Source organism: Podarcis raffonei, chromosome 11 (genome assembly GCF_027172205.1).
Source record: "Podarcis raffonei isolate rPodRaf1 chromosome 11, rPodRaf1.pri, whole genome shotgun sequence".
Taxonomy (NCBI): domain Eukaryota; kingdom Metazoa; phylum Chordata; class Lepidosauria; order Squamata; family Lacertidae; genus Podarcis; species Podarcis raffonei.
The window spans coordinates 43,592,554-43,606,710 of record NC_070612.1 but is presented as its reverse complement, the minus strand read 5'-3'; the positions used below and the strand labels follow the sequence as shown (position 1 = coordinate 43,606,710).

General features: G+C 45.9%; 1 protein-coding gene across 3 annotated transcripts in view; it reads right to left on the bottom strand.

The window, feature by feature from the left end:
* The window catches only part of KCNN2 (potassium calcium-activated channel subfamily N member 2), a 91,092-nt gene extending 78,918 nt beyond the window's left edge, over positions 1 to 12,174 (bottom strand). The window contains exons 1-2 of one of the 3 annotated variants that reach the window (XM_053408636.1): positions 10,580 to 12,174; positions 8,887 to 8,982 (exon numbers count right to left, since the gene is read on the bottom strand). In XM_053408636.1, coding sequence (XP_053264611.1) covers positions 8,887 to 8,982; positions 10,580 to 11,809 — 1,326 coding nt within the window. In that variant the 5' untranslated portion in view covers positions 11,810 to 12,174. The remainder of the gene's footprint in view (positions 1 to 8,886; positions 8,983 to 10,579) is intronic. The other 2 variants (XM_053408634.1, XM_053408635.1) reach the window with 2 other exon arrangements.
* Between the last annotated feature and the right edge of the window lie 1,983 nt (positions 12,175 to 14,157).

Sequence of the window (14,157 nt, the reverse complement as noted above, 5' to 3'; positions counted from 1 at the left end):
GACTCACTTTCCCTTGGAGCTCCTTCTCTCCCCCTGCTGGTTCCCTCCTCAGCTGATAAGTCTCTCCCAACCTCTGTGAGCCCTTTCACCTCCTGTTCTTCCGATGGCAGTTCCCTGACATATATATATAGACCACTTATCTCTCTTACTGTGGGCTAAACCATACCCTTTAGCTCAGCATTATACTTTTGAGAAATTGCAATCCATTTCTTTGTTGCAGAACAGCATTAAGAGCTGACAATTTGAAGAGAACAAGCAACAGCAAGGGAGCTTAACCCTTCCATCATTTCTCCCCCCACCTGGAAGCTCTCAGAAACTACTGGAAACTCTCACAAAATGAGACAGTAAGGGAAATTGCAGGTGGGGAGGGAGTCAGCACCTTTCTCCCTATTGTGTCCACACCCTAAACATTCTACAATTAAAACTAAAAACCATAAGAGAATAAAACAGTCTATATCATCTGAGGACAACATCTTGTGCAGAAGATACCTGCTATTTAAAAGTGTGTCCATGGGAACATGCACAGCAAGGAATCAAGAAACATAAGTCTCTCTTCACAGCGAGTTTTACTGCATGTACCGGTAATTTGAAATTACATATCTGCAGAAGTCAATGGCACTGAAATCGATCCATTCTAGATCTGTTTCAATGTTATTTGCAATTGTAAGCACCAATATGTAAGGTTTTTGGTTCTTCATCTAACACGGGGCGTCTCAAATTCCTAGCAGGATGAATACAACAACTGGCAGTGCAATAAGTAGAATGGGGTGTGTGCGTAGGCAATTGATTCAGAGGACAAGATCAAAGGAAGATAACTGGAGGGCTGAGCAAATCCTGATTTTCAAAAAAAACAACCTTTTCATTCAAAGAGTCAGAACCTTAGGGAGGAAAACTAAAACCTGGTTTCTGATGTGTCATTAGCAGAATTATAGTTGTAATAACCTAAATGTGACATTTTCATTGAAGCTGATGGAGCACTGCAGACATAAGTGAAAGGGATGCAAATGTAAGGGATTGAATATACCTTGATCCTTTAAAGGTAATTGTTTTAAATGTGAATTAGGCTTGCCTTGGGAATAACGGTCACCATCAAACCCCAGAAGAACAAAGGCTCCTAGTAGAAATTCAGCGAAAGTAATATTAAAGAGAAGAGAGTACACGTATCGCACACTGCGTAATTTCTTATCTATGGGACAGAGAAGAAACCTAAGATTTATGGGCAGAAATGCTTATGAGGCAATGGCATCTAATGCTAAAGTGTGCTAGATTTCCCCCTCGGTTGTGACTGCTCTCCTTTATTTAAGTGCTCTTTCACTGCCAACCTTTTTGGAGCCATGGGCACATTTCCAAACCAGATAAACTGTTGGCAGCACCAACACCAACCACACACTGCAGCCTATTATATTGGCTACAATTGAGTGCTACTTCCAAGACTCATTTTGTGGGTTGGGGTGGACACCAGGGAAAGCCTTTGCCCATGCAACTATGTGAGTGATGTTAGTCAGTGGCGTAGCAAGGTCAGGTGGTAGCCAGTGTGGAAATTTTTTTGTCACTCCTCCCGCTCTTGCATTGAAATTGAGATATGTCAAAGAGAGCCATGCAGGCGATCCCGATGCAGATCCCACTTTCCCCCATCCTCCCTCCACCCCCCTCTGTCAAAGAGAGATGCACAGGCGATCCCAATACAGATCGTGTCTTCCCACCTCCCTCCACCCCGTCAAAGAAAGCCACGCAGGCGATGCTGTTGCTGGTCCTGATACGGCTCCTTCTTGCCTCCCTCCTCTCCTCTCCACCCCTACACCAGCGCGGGACCTCTCTCTCTCTCCCCTCAAACCAACTGGGCTGTGGAGCTCTCCTAGACACCACTTCTCCTCCCCACCCCCACCCCCAAACCAGTGTGCCTTGGCCCTTAAATGAAAGGCGAGAGCAGGCGACCACAGCCTCTCCCACCTCCATGCCCTTCTCGGGAGTCCACGTCAGCCCCAGTAGGACCCTGCCTTGCCCCATGAGCAGCACAGCTTTGACCGCGGCCACACAGACACGCACACACCACCTGAGCAAGGGCAGGACATGGGCGGGCAGGGGGAGAAGGGTCTGACCAACCACGCATGCGCCCAGCCACAGAGGTGGGAAGGGGACGCATCAGCGTTGCAATGCAACTCAACCCCATTCGGTTCCACTACACAGGCAGCGTCGAGTTCAGCGGCATTTTGTCACCCCCCTTATGATGGCACCCAAGGCACCTCCCCGTACCCCCTTCCCACGCCCCAATGTTAGTGACCCCTGATGACCTACAAGTGCCTAATTCCTGCCAAGCACGAGGTCTGCAGATCTCCCCTTTTAGGATTTCTCTCTCTAAGCATCACATAAGTTGTAAAACAATGTGATACGTAAATCTGATGACAAATTTCACTGTCTTTATCTCACTGCGTTTATTTCCAATGACTTGCAAGACACAACATGATGCAACTTGGATATATAAAATAAGAGGGAGGGATGGTGTCACATTAAACAGTTAAAAACCACTGGAGATGCATCACAGATATGCATTAATAATAATAAAGACACTGTGCTATGACACAGAAATTCAGGAATCCTGATCTATGCGAAAACATCAATGTGAATATATAGATTGTTACTTGCATGTAAGTCCTCATAGGTGTGTACTTGCTTGGATCTAGCTTGGTGGTGTTTGCCAAAAGGTTGGCCCGATGCCCAAAAATAAAATATAATATTTTACTCTTGATAAAACAGAGACCTAGGTCATGGGTAGGCAAACTAAGGCCCGGGGGCTTGATGTAGCCCAATCGCCTTCTAAATCCAGCCCGCAGACGGTCCATGAATCAGTGTATTTTTATATGAGTAGAATGTGTGCTTTTATTTAAAATGCATCTCTGGGTTATTTGTGGGGCACAGGAATTTGTTCTCCCCCCCCCAAAATATAGTCCAGCCCCCCACAAGGTCTAAGGGACAGTGGACCAGCCTCCTGCTGAAAAAGTTTGCTTAACCCTGACCTAGGTCTTCAGTCTGAGTGTTAGGCTTGAGCTTTATTTTGTATTCTCCACAGTATACCAAACTCTGGGTCCACAGGCCATTCACTGAAGCACAAGGACAGCTATTTAAGTGCTCTGTAACATCATTATTTGTTGTAAGAACTATTTTAAGTACAGCCCGGTGTTTATGAGGATCTACAAAAGAAAATGGATGTACAAAGAGCATGGGGCTGGCTTACTTAACATGCTCATTTTGGAATACACCTTAAAAAGCTCATGAAAACATAAGAAATAGGAAAAATAACTGTCTATGTTATCTTGTGTGATTCAGGAGTATGCAGTTATAATCAGGCAATCCACAACACACACACACACACACACACACAGTTTGTTATATACAAAACAACATAAGGGTCTATGCTCTGAGAACATTACACAGTCACTTCTAATTAATGTGCATATTAATATGCAAATGAATATTACAGTGCAATCCTGCCACTCAGGAGTAAGACCTATTGAATTCAATGGGGTTCATTCCCAGGTTAACTGGGTTAGAATTGCAATTCTATGCAAACTTCCTTGGGAGTCAGTCCGAGTGAAACAAATAGCAGTTAACTACCAAGTGGATGAGAAATAGTCAATCCAAACTTAAGTTTCCCATTTCTTGAAAAGGTTAATATCAATCAGTAACTGACAGCCCACCACCATCTAGTATGTATTTTTCTGTACACTTCGGCTGTCCCATCCAAAGAATGATACAGATCTAAAACACCAACTACTTGTTATTTTCAAAATTCTGTCAGACCATCAAGAGCTAAATGTTACATATAATTAACAGCTTAACATGCTACTCTTTTCTTTGAAATAACCTCCAAGTAACATTTTTGCTCCATAAGATATGCTTTCCATTCTTAACTCATCTCCATTCAACCACATACCAATGCCAGCATATATGCTTTGCTTAAAAAAAGAAGAAGATAAAGGACCCCTGACAGTTAAGTCCAGTCACTGACGATTCTGGGGTTGCGGCGCTCATCTCGCTTTACAGGCCGAGGGAGCCGGCGTTTGTCCACAGACAGTTTTTCCGGGTCATGTGGCCAGCATGACTAAGCTGCTTCTGGCACAATGGAACACCAAAACCAGAGAAGCACAGAAACGCCGTTTACCTTCCCGCTGGAGCGGTACCTATTTATCTACTTGCACTGGCATGCTTTCAAACTGCTAGGTTGCGGCAGGAGCTGGGACAGAGCAACGGGAGCTCAACCCGTCACAGGTATTCGAACCACCGACCTTCTGATCAGCAAGCCCAAGAGGCTCAGTGGTTTAGACCACAGCGCCACCCGCGTACCTATGCTTTGCTTACTATCATGCTAATCAGAGACAGCAAAAAAACAGAAAATGTAGCTTGACAACTTGAAAAGGTACCACCAGTAACAATGAACTGTACTGGGCTGCATGCACCATTGGATTGACTTATTGTAAGGCAAACCACAGATCTTTTATTGATCTTCCAACCACACTGAAGCCATTGTACTAAATAAATAGGTATGACTGACTTTCAAATCTCTCATACAATATTTACTGAAAAATACTGCATTTCTTTAAATTCAAGAACCTTTGTCCTCTACTTTTTTTACAAGAACATAAGCTCATGTTTTAGTGCTCGATGAGCATTAATTATGTGGCTATAACAACATAGTGCTAAATAAGGTATCACCTGCACTGCATGTTCATAATCATATGGCTCACTTATGCTGAAAACCATGAAGATATGAGTCCTATACAGAAAATCAATCAAATCTGCTACTCTTGATACCTCATGCATATTTCAAAGAGTGACTTTATTCACATGCATGTGCATCCACACACACATATATATTTGCAAATGAAGCAAGAATTCAAAGACTCTGAACAAACACTGTAGTATTTTCAGATACAACTAATTAGTTTACCCTTTTTTCTTGGGCTTCCCCTTATTTTGGAAAGATAGGATGAAGTCTTCCAAGTTATGTGTTATTCCTTGCCGTATTCTATAAAGGGAAGACCATTATTGCATGTGGGGAAATGATATTCTTCACAAAAGCTCCCCTACAAAAATTGAAATTCTTAATTTACACTCAAAAAGGCACTGGTGCTGTGTTAGGATTTTCTTTCCAGTCAGCATGTGTTTTACAATCATTATTGTAGGAAAAAGCATACCTCCCTCTATTGGCCTGAAGCACGATCTTCATATTATGCAATGTGTGCCTCAGTAAACATCTGTAAAAACTTTATATTTAAAATAATTCTAAAATGGTATGAGTATTGTAATTGTGCTCCGTTCTAAAGCAAAACGACTTTGCACAAGCATCACTTTTTGACAGAAATGCTATTTAGAAGGCAGGTCGCTGTCAAATGCCAAAATTCTATGCACACTTATTGGAGCAGAAACGTTAATTTGTTTTGCTGATGGACTTAGAATGAAGATTAGGCTTAGCACAGATGTCAGTTTCCAAGGGTTGCAAAATCTTTGGAACTGAACTGGCCAAATACAATACTACGAAGATTTCCAAGTGAGTGGTCATCACCCCTGAATACCCTCCACAAGACTGTGGGGTTTAATACCTTCTCTCTTATAAGCTGCTCACATCCTTTATCCTTTGTGTTTCACCAGATTATGCAAACAGCGAATGTAGCATATTTTAACAGCATGTATGTACATCATAAAAAATAAATAAGCCATTCATCTCTATTCAAAAATGTCTTTTAACTAAATTTTAATATTCATCTGACACTGGATTTCCAGAAATACTTTGAATCACAGTGCATATTCCCTTTCCTATATGTTCACGTACACATTTACTTTCGGGGCAAAAGATGTTAAATTGCATAAACAAGTATTAGCAAAACTTCTGGTGCCAAGAGCTGTCCACAGTGCTGAAGGTGAAAGCCGGTACTGTGTACAGAGCTGGTGATTTTTCTTTCTTTCTATAGAAATTGAGCTTTAAAAATATATAGTGAAACTCTTCCCTACGCCCTCAACGGAAAATAGTGAAGTCAGGCTGCCTACTGATGTAGATTTATATGCTATCTAAAAGCTTTTATACCAGAACTAAAAATAGCCACTGCCAAAGCTTAGAAAAACAACACTATACAAGTGTTTGAACTTTCTATCACTAAGATATCTGGGGAGTATGATACTGGAAAGCCCAAGGAAATTATTTGTACTGGAAGGTTTCCTGTGATACTTTTTGGAACTAAAATGAACCCTTATATTATTCCTTAGCAAGAGAGACGGAGAGAGAACACATTTGTTAAGCTAATATTCCTGGTTACGATGTAATGCTATTTCCTTCAGAACTAAAATATTTATTGCAACATAATTAGAGAAAAATGTTCCTATCTGTTGTTTCTCCTAACTTATATTATATTGATTACACTTCTTTTCAGCATACATTTAAATAGTCACAGGTAACTTAGACGAATTATAACGCAGAACTACATCATCCACAGAAGTGAATGAACTCAAATCACTGCATACATGATTTCCCCACAACTATCCACCCAAAAATAGCTAGTTGCTGCTGATTTTGTGGGCACTGACTATTGCTGTCCTAATTTTCTATCATCTGGTCATGAGAGAGCAGGTGAATATTTCACAAGGATGTAAAGGATGTAATGAGGTCATTGTGGTCAGAAAGAAAGAAAAGCCCAGACTTCATTTGAAGATTTGTAATGTACCAATAATTTCACCAGAATGCCCTGCTGTCTACAGTAGCCAAATTTAAAGGAGTACCACTGTACCACTATCCCTGTTTAATTAGGCTTTTAAGATACAACAACAATAATGGCAATTATTGGTAAAACAAATCGTCAACAGTCACTGACAACCACTTTAAAAAGGTAGTGAGTTTAGAAGTAATCACATAACTGTAATAAAAGGTTAATTTTTATTGCATTTACCAGCACTTTCATAAATATATCGGGGGGGGGGGGAATTCACCAGCATAAAGTATTTGTAAGGTTATAACTCGCTGAACTCTTTACTTGGGTTCAAATGCTCAAGAATAAATTATTTGAACACTGATGTTCAGAACTTCGTCACTTATCTGGTTGTAGGCAATGCTGATTTTATAACATACACCACTCAATCATCTGAATGTTTACTCAGAAGTAAGTTCCATTGTGTTCAGTGAGATTTGCTCTAGGGAAGCAGGAAAAAAACTTGCACAGCCCTATATTGATTTGAATTGATTTATTTGCATATACTTACTTGCAAATAAAGATTGATCTTTTTACAAAAGTGCTACAAATCAAACATCTGTTTAAAGAAATGTAAACTATATTCCTGTTATCCATTTTAAATGCTTAGTACAATTATATTCATCTTTTTTATGACAAGCAGTAAGCTTCTTCAGGCTTCACATGACTCCTGAGGGGATATTTTATTTGCATTACTGAAAATGATGTACTATTATTGTGATTTGAAACATATTAGCTCAGATTTACTGGGGAAGATGTGCATGAAAAAATATTGGCAAATAAGTTATGGGTTCCAAGAGGGGGGAAATGAGATTTCTTTTTTAAAAAATAATAATAATACTGTCTCACTTTCACACAAGCAATCCTATGGTTTGTGCTAAGAAGTATGAACCCAAAGCTGGGAGGAAGGTTTGATAAGACTGCGATCCTACTCAAGCCTACCTGAGAGTAAGTCCCATTGCACTTCAGTGGGACATACTTCTGAATAGATATGTACATATGTACATTGTTAATGCATTTTTTAAAAAATGTAAATGTTCTTTCTACTAGATCTACAGTACAAGTTAAGAGAAACAGATCCTGTGACCTTGAGCCATACAACACACAGCTACCTGAGAAAGAACCTTCAGGATCTATGGTTTGGTTTGAAAATGCTCAAAAACACTTCACAATTACGACTGCCTATTCGATGCTGGTATTTTCCTCCATCAATTAAAGAAAAAGCCTTGGTCCTTGAAAGATATTAACTATTGCATTTATAAGAAGTTATCTGTGATAACTGAACAGCATTCTATAGGAATACATTGTACCCTTCACACAGGACAGTATTACTACACTGAGATAGTTTTCACCCCATGCATACTTCCTTGGGTGTAAGGAATACTGAAATAAGCGAATCTCCCAAGTAAGCACATACAACATTAGGGTGCACATAGGGGAAACCATACACCACTACTTGTGAAGCACACAATTGTATTTGTGATACACAAATACAAGTAATTCAGTCAGGAAGACACATTTCGTAAGCAACAGAACACACTTTTTCCAATTCAGAGACAATGTCCTTAGAGGAAGAAACATATCTAAATCTTGAAAGGGACAGATCTTCCAAACTACTTTTACTTAAAGAAAAAGCTAATCATCGGCCCTTTAAACAAAACTATGCTTTGCTGATTTAAAAAAAGAATATAATTTTGGTTCATTACTGGAGTTTTGCAAACCTTGTGACAAGGATGAATTGAATTTAAACCTGTTATAACCCTTTATCCCCAGCCGCAACAAGTCTATCTTTGTATAATAGACATCTAGCACAGCAGCACCAAGGTTTGATATTTGGAGGTGACTGAAGAGTCCACAATTAGTCATATGATCCTGTATGGATTAGCATAACATGCAGTTGTTGTAGAAGAATGGGCAGGCATTAAAGCTCTTTATTTTGCATTAATAAATTGCCATTGAGGGCTAGAAAAGCACATCTAGTACATGCAGACTAGGGTACTCAGACATTGGAAGTGACAATATAGCTAGTAGCACCTAAGACGTTGCACTGTTAACTCTTTAGTAAGAATGCATCAATGCAGTCTGCTTAGTTTCACAGAAACGTCCTTGAAACACAGGTAGCAACAAGCCTCAGATCATAAGTGGAACGTACCTGAATTTCCCTTGCGTGGTATACAATAATCAGACCAAGCAGAATGATTGTAGAGAGGCTAATAAGGCATTTTAGGGCTAATGAATACAGCGACTCCTGCAAGAGAAAAATAGATGCTTTTTACACTGATCTTTGTGTCCTTCATCTTGAAGATCTCAGAGGGGAATACAGGCTAAGTTTTGTAAGAAAGACTTTGCTCTTAAAAAACAACACCTTTAAAAGTATAGATCTTTACATTAAAAAGCAACAACACAGAACAAGATACAACTAATGAGCTAAGTGTAAACTCACTATTCTAGCAGAGCAACCCAGTACAATACTGGGAAGAGATAAACTCCTTTAAATGCCTAGCAAAGCAACTGGGAGTGGAAAAAGTCACCCCAAAAAACGTTACATGCAGGTCTAACCACACTGGGCAAGCCTTTCTGGAATTAAAGCTATCTAAAAGGCAGTAATCTTGTAAGGGATGCTAAAACCATTGATGCAAGGCATTTAAACAGCTGGCTTTTCCAGTTATTATCTTATCAAGGCATTATCCGATTGTCTGTCCCCCGTCAGCTTTGCAGTGTGGTAACAAAGAGGCAGGGTTTTAACACACAGCTGTCGCTGCTCAGTTCAGGAGATACAAGCAGCAAGTGCCTGCATACCAGATGCGGGGCATCTTAGTGTAGAAAGCATCCACACAGCATTCATTCAGAATGTATGGATGAAGAATGATTATGGGGAAAATCTTACTAGGCTGACATGGATTGGCTGTGCAAGTTAGCAAGTTCCTCTGTTACTCCTTGCATAGTATGGTGTGCAATGTAGCAGATGCACGATACACATTCGTTCTACTGCAAAGCATGCATGGATGGGCATTTTAAACATCTGCAGGAAAAGCAAGGAAACTCCAAGCCACCCTGCAAGGTTCCCCAAAATAGCGGCAAACGAAGGCTATTTTCCAGTGTAAGTAGCTATGGGAAATATCTACAGCTCTCTGGCTGGAACAGTCCCACAGATTTCCTAGGCAGATTGTGGCCGTAGCAATAGGAATCTTTGGATATGGAGACCGTAGGATTAACTTCCAAGTAACAGAGTTTACAGGACTGGAGCACTTAGCTGCATCCCTAAAGGCACTTCCTTGGAAGTAAATGCCATTACAGTAATTGGCACTTTCTCAGTAAGTGGATGTATTCAGGGTGGGGGTTTCAAAGTGGTTATCTGCCCCATTGGAGGAAGTAAGCAATATTGAAATTGGTGGCTGAGTAAGCAGGTGGGACATTAGAAAACCACATTACTTGTGAGGCACAACTGCATTTGGGTGTGACCTACACAAAAATAGTTCACACAGCTGTAGTAGCTCAGTTTTCACATACACAAAAGCAGTTCAGCCGGGAAGCCACATTTCCTAATCAACAGAGCGTACTTTTCCCAATTCAGAGACAATGTCCTTATGGGGGGGGGGAGGATATGACAATAGGAACTGCTACAAAAAGGGAGAAAGATGTGGAAAGGAGAGGGAAAATAATAAAGTGGGCAAGGGAAGAAGGAGAGGAAAGGAATGGAATGGATGGGGGGAAAACAAGAAAGGAAATGTGGAGGGGAGAGAAAGAAAAAGAAAGAAAGAAAGGGGGGAGAGGAACAGAGAAGAAGAGAGGGAAGACAGCGATGCCAGGGATGCGAGGCGGGCGCTGCGAGGGGCAGCAGGTACCTTGGTGTAGGCGCCCCACGACAGCTCGGTCTCGATGACCATGACCACGATGCCGAACATGCCGAAGATGAGCGCGTAGTCGCTGAGGCGCTTGCGCTTCTCGAAGAGCGCGCGCCGGTGTCCCAACTTGTAGCCGATGTTCTGGTTCTTCTTCTTGCTCGACTTGCTGCCGCCGCCGCCGCTGTTGGTCTGGCTGCCTCCTCCACCTCCTCCTCCGCCGCCGCCGCCTGAGGATCCGTAGAGCGCCAAGTTGTTGGAGTTGTTGTGCTCGGGCTTGGACACCACGATCTCCGGGCCGGCGCCGCTGGCCGAGGAAGCGGCGGCGGCAGCAGCGGCAGCCGAAGCGCTGGGACTGGCGTGTGAGGGAGGCGGCGGCGGCGGCTGGTGAGGCTGCAGCGGCTGCGACTCGGAGTCGAGCTCGTGCAGGTTCCTGCGGGACGAGCTGAGGTTGCTGAGAGGACGCATGACGCCGCCGTTGTATCTGCAGCTGCTCATGGCTATTTCCGTGAAGGGGTTGCTTTCCCGCCGCTGCTGGGACGCTGCTGGGTGGCTGCTGGGAGGGTGGCTGTGGCTGCCTGCGCTGCCGACGCTGCTGCTGGGGCTTCCCGCCGGCTGCTGCTGCTGCTGCGGCTGGACGCTATGGCACGGCTGGTAGTAGTGGGAGTGGTGGTGGTGGGGCTGGGGCTGGGCGTAGTGGTGGGGCTGCCTGGGCGCACTGGCATGGCTGGAAGGGGTCAGCTCGCTCACGTTGAGCTGGCTGCCCGGGCGCGACGAGGCTGCGGAGCACGAGAGCGGCGTCGACGAGCGCGCCCGGAAGGCGCCCGCCGCCGAAAGGGGCGACGAAGTGCGGAGCAGCAGCGGCAGGTTATCTCCCGCGCCCGACGCAGCGCCGTAGTGAGCAGCGCAGCAGTTGTTGCACTGGAGGCACGGGCTGCGCTGCTGCTGCTGCTGCTTGTCTTGAGCGTGGCGCTGCTGCTGCTGCTGCTGTTGCTGGCAATGCGGGTGTGGGCGCTGCTGCTGCTGCTCTGAGCAGAAGCCCGGCTGGAACTGCAATGGTGTTTCCATGTCAGAGCTGTTAAAGCTGCAGGAGGACCAGGCGGTGGTGCACCCTGCGCAATGCGTTATGGTCGGCAGAGGGGAGTCCTGTTGCCGCCACGACGGGCCCATCGCGGCTCCCGTAGAATCCAGGCGCCGAGTCCGATTGGTCGGGCGCACCAAAACAACGGGCATCACGTCACCTGGAAAAGGCGGGAGGGTTGGGGGGGCGAGAGAGAGAGAGAGAAAGCGAGCTGCAGCGTGAGGAGGAGAAGAAAAGCGCGCGAGGAGCAGGCGCGTGGCGGGGGGGGGGGGAGGGAGAGAGAGAATCCCAGGAGCTGCGCGTGCCGCCGCCGCCGCCTCTGCTGCTGGTGGCGCTGCCAGCCACGGGGGCGCGCGCTTCTCCTCTTCCCTCCTCCTCCTTTTCCTCTTCTCCGCCCGGGGGGATTCCTCCACCACCTGCCACCGCCAGACACTCACTGCAGTGGCAGCCCCGGCGGGAGGAGGAGGGGGGGCTGTCACCAGCACCACCCGCTGCTGTTGCTGCTGCAAGAATTGCTCAGGCAGGTAAGGGTTATTTCTCTCCCCCCCCCCGCTCCCATCCCATCCCCTCCTCCAAACTCCCCTTAATCTGGATTGCTGCAGGGCTTTCCCCTATGAACGAAACCCGCTCTACCGCCCCCCGCCCCGAAAAAAACAAACGAGTCTGTGGTCTCGCAGCTCATCCCTTAACATCCCCGGCTCCGAAATAAAATAAGGCCATTGGTAGCCTTATTGTGTCTGGACGTGCAGCACAGGAGTTCCCCGGGGTGGTTCCGCTCGTGTGGATGTGACGTGCATGTAAGGCACTGGGCGAGGCTTTCCATTTGACTACGGATTCCCTAACGTTTCTAAAATTGCCCCCGACGGGGGTCTCCTGCTCGCTGTATCATCCAGAGACCCGATAGATTTAATTCGGATTTAATTCGGATCTCATGGGGGTTGGGGGGGGGAATCTAAGCCTTGGGCTTGGAGCGCAAACAGGTCTCCCGGGTGATGTAACTGGGGGTTACCTCTAGCGGGGAGAAAGATGCGTGCATTGGGATGGGCGGGCGGGTGGCAATCCTCGAAGTATGTAATTTGAGAGCAGGAAAATGCAACCATGGTAGCAGTGGTAATAATAATAACAACCATAATAGCATCCGCAATAACAGCAGCAACAGCAAGATCCCCGTCCTCAAGGCATTTGCTCCGAGTCCCATAGAGATTAGAGCAACACAACAACAGGAAAATCCAGTGCTCAAAGCCCTTGCTCTGGAGTAGCCCCATTGAAAAGCATAGAACGAGTCCGGAGTAAGAGCTGTGAAGCTTGCGGGGAGAGGGAGGGAGGGAGCGAGGGGGGAGACTGCGGAGGAAGCTTCCGACGAGGATTCCCGGCTCTGAACAAAGGGAAATCCCGGAATGCCAGTGTGAAAGGCGGTGCTCGCGCTCATTCGCGAGAGGAGGCAGGGAAACGCTTTCCCATTGAAGGAGACGGAAGCGCGGGGGGGGGGGGAGGGAGGGATTCTTTTAACCCTTTCGGGGCGTCTCCCCCGCACCCCATGCCTCCTCCGCGCCGGAGGGCAAGAGGGCGGCGGCCGGCGACCTTTCCCAGCAGCTGTCGCTTGGTGCTGGTGGCGGCGGGGAGTTGGCTGAGCCGCAGCCGCTTCCAGCGGGGCTGGACCTTGGCGCGGGGAAGCCCTGGCAGGCGCAGGCGGAGGGAGGGAGGGAGGGGAGCCGCCTGCTTGGCTGGGGGCGGGGGTTTCCCCCGACCTCGCGAGCGCCTCGCTTGCTCGCGCACATTTACGCTTCTTCCGAAACATGCCGAGCGGCGTCCTGCTGCTGCCTCCCGTCGCTGGCTTCGGCTGCGCTTCGGCGGGGGGGGGGGGTGGATGTCGGAGGGTCCGCCCCTGCGAGGGAGAGAGAGAGAGAGGAGCAACTCGGAGCCGCTGGGAGCTGTCCAGCCCGGGCCAATCCCTCTCCGTGCGGGCTTTCCTTTCTGGAGCCTCCAGCAGTGGGGTTTTCTGCAAGACAGAAACACACACCAGTAATCCAGCCAGGCTGTTTGCTTAGCGCCTTTCTCCGCTCCGTCTTTTCTGCTTCTGAAAGCCCCACGGGCGGGAGGCTGTTCCTAAAACAATCCCATATAGAACTAGCCATATAGCCAAACCCATATAGCACGCAGAGAGAGGATACCGTAGAAATATAGGCGTACAAATCTACCGCTCATGCCAAGCCTTCCTTTATTTTAAAGCAGCACAGTCCAGTTGCAGATCCTTCCAACTTGCCTCTCTCAGACCTTTTTCTAGCGCAGGATCGAAAGCCAGCTGAAAAACCGCACTGTAAATCCTGCAGTGCAAAACCTCTTTGTGCAGAGAGAGGCGTGTTGTGACCACAGTTAGGCAACGAAAAAGACTAATTTTGGACGATCCAGATGTTTGCATTTTATATTTGCATAGCTTGTGGCAATCTTCTTTAAATAATTTTGTTGTTGTCAGCCTTTGGCCCTGAATTGGGTTAGAAAA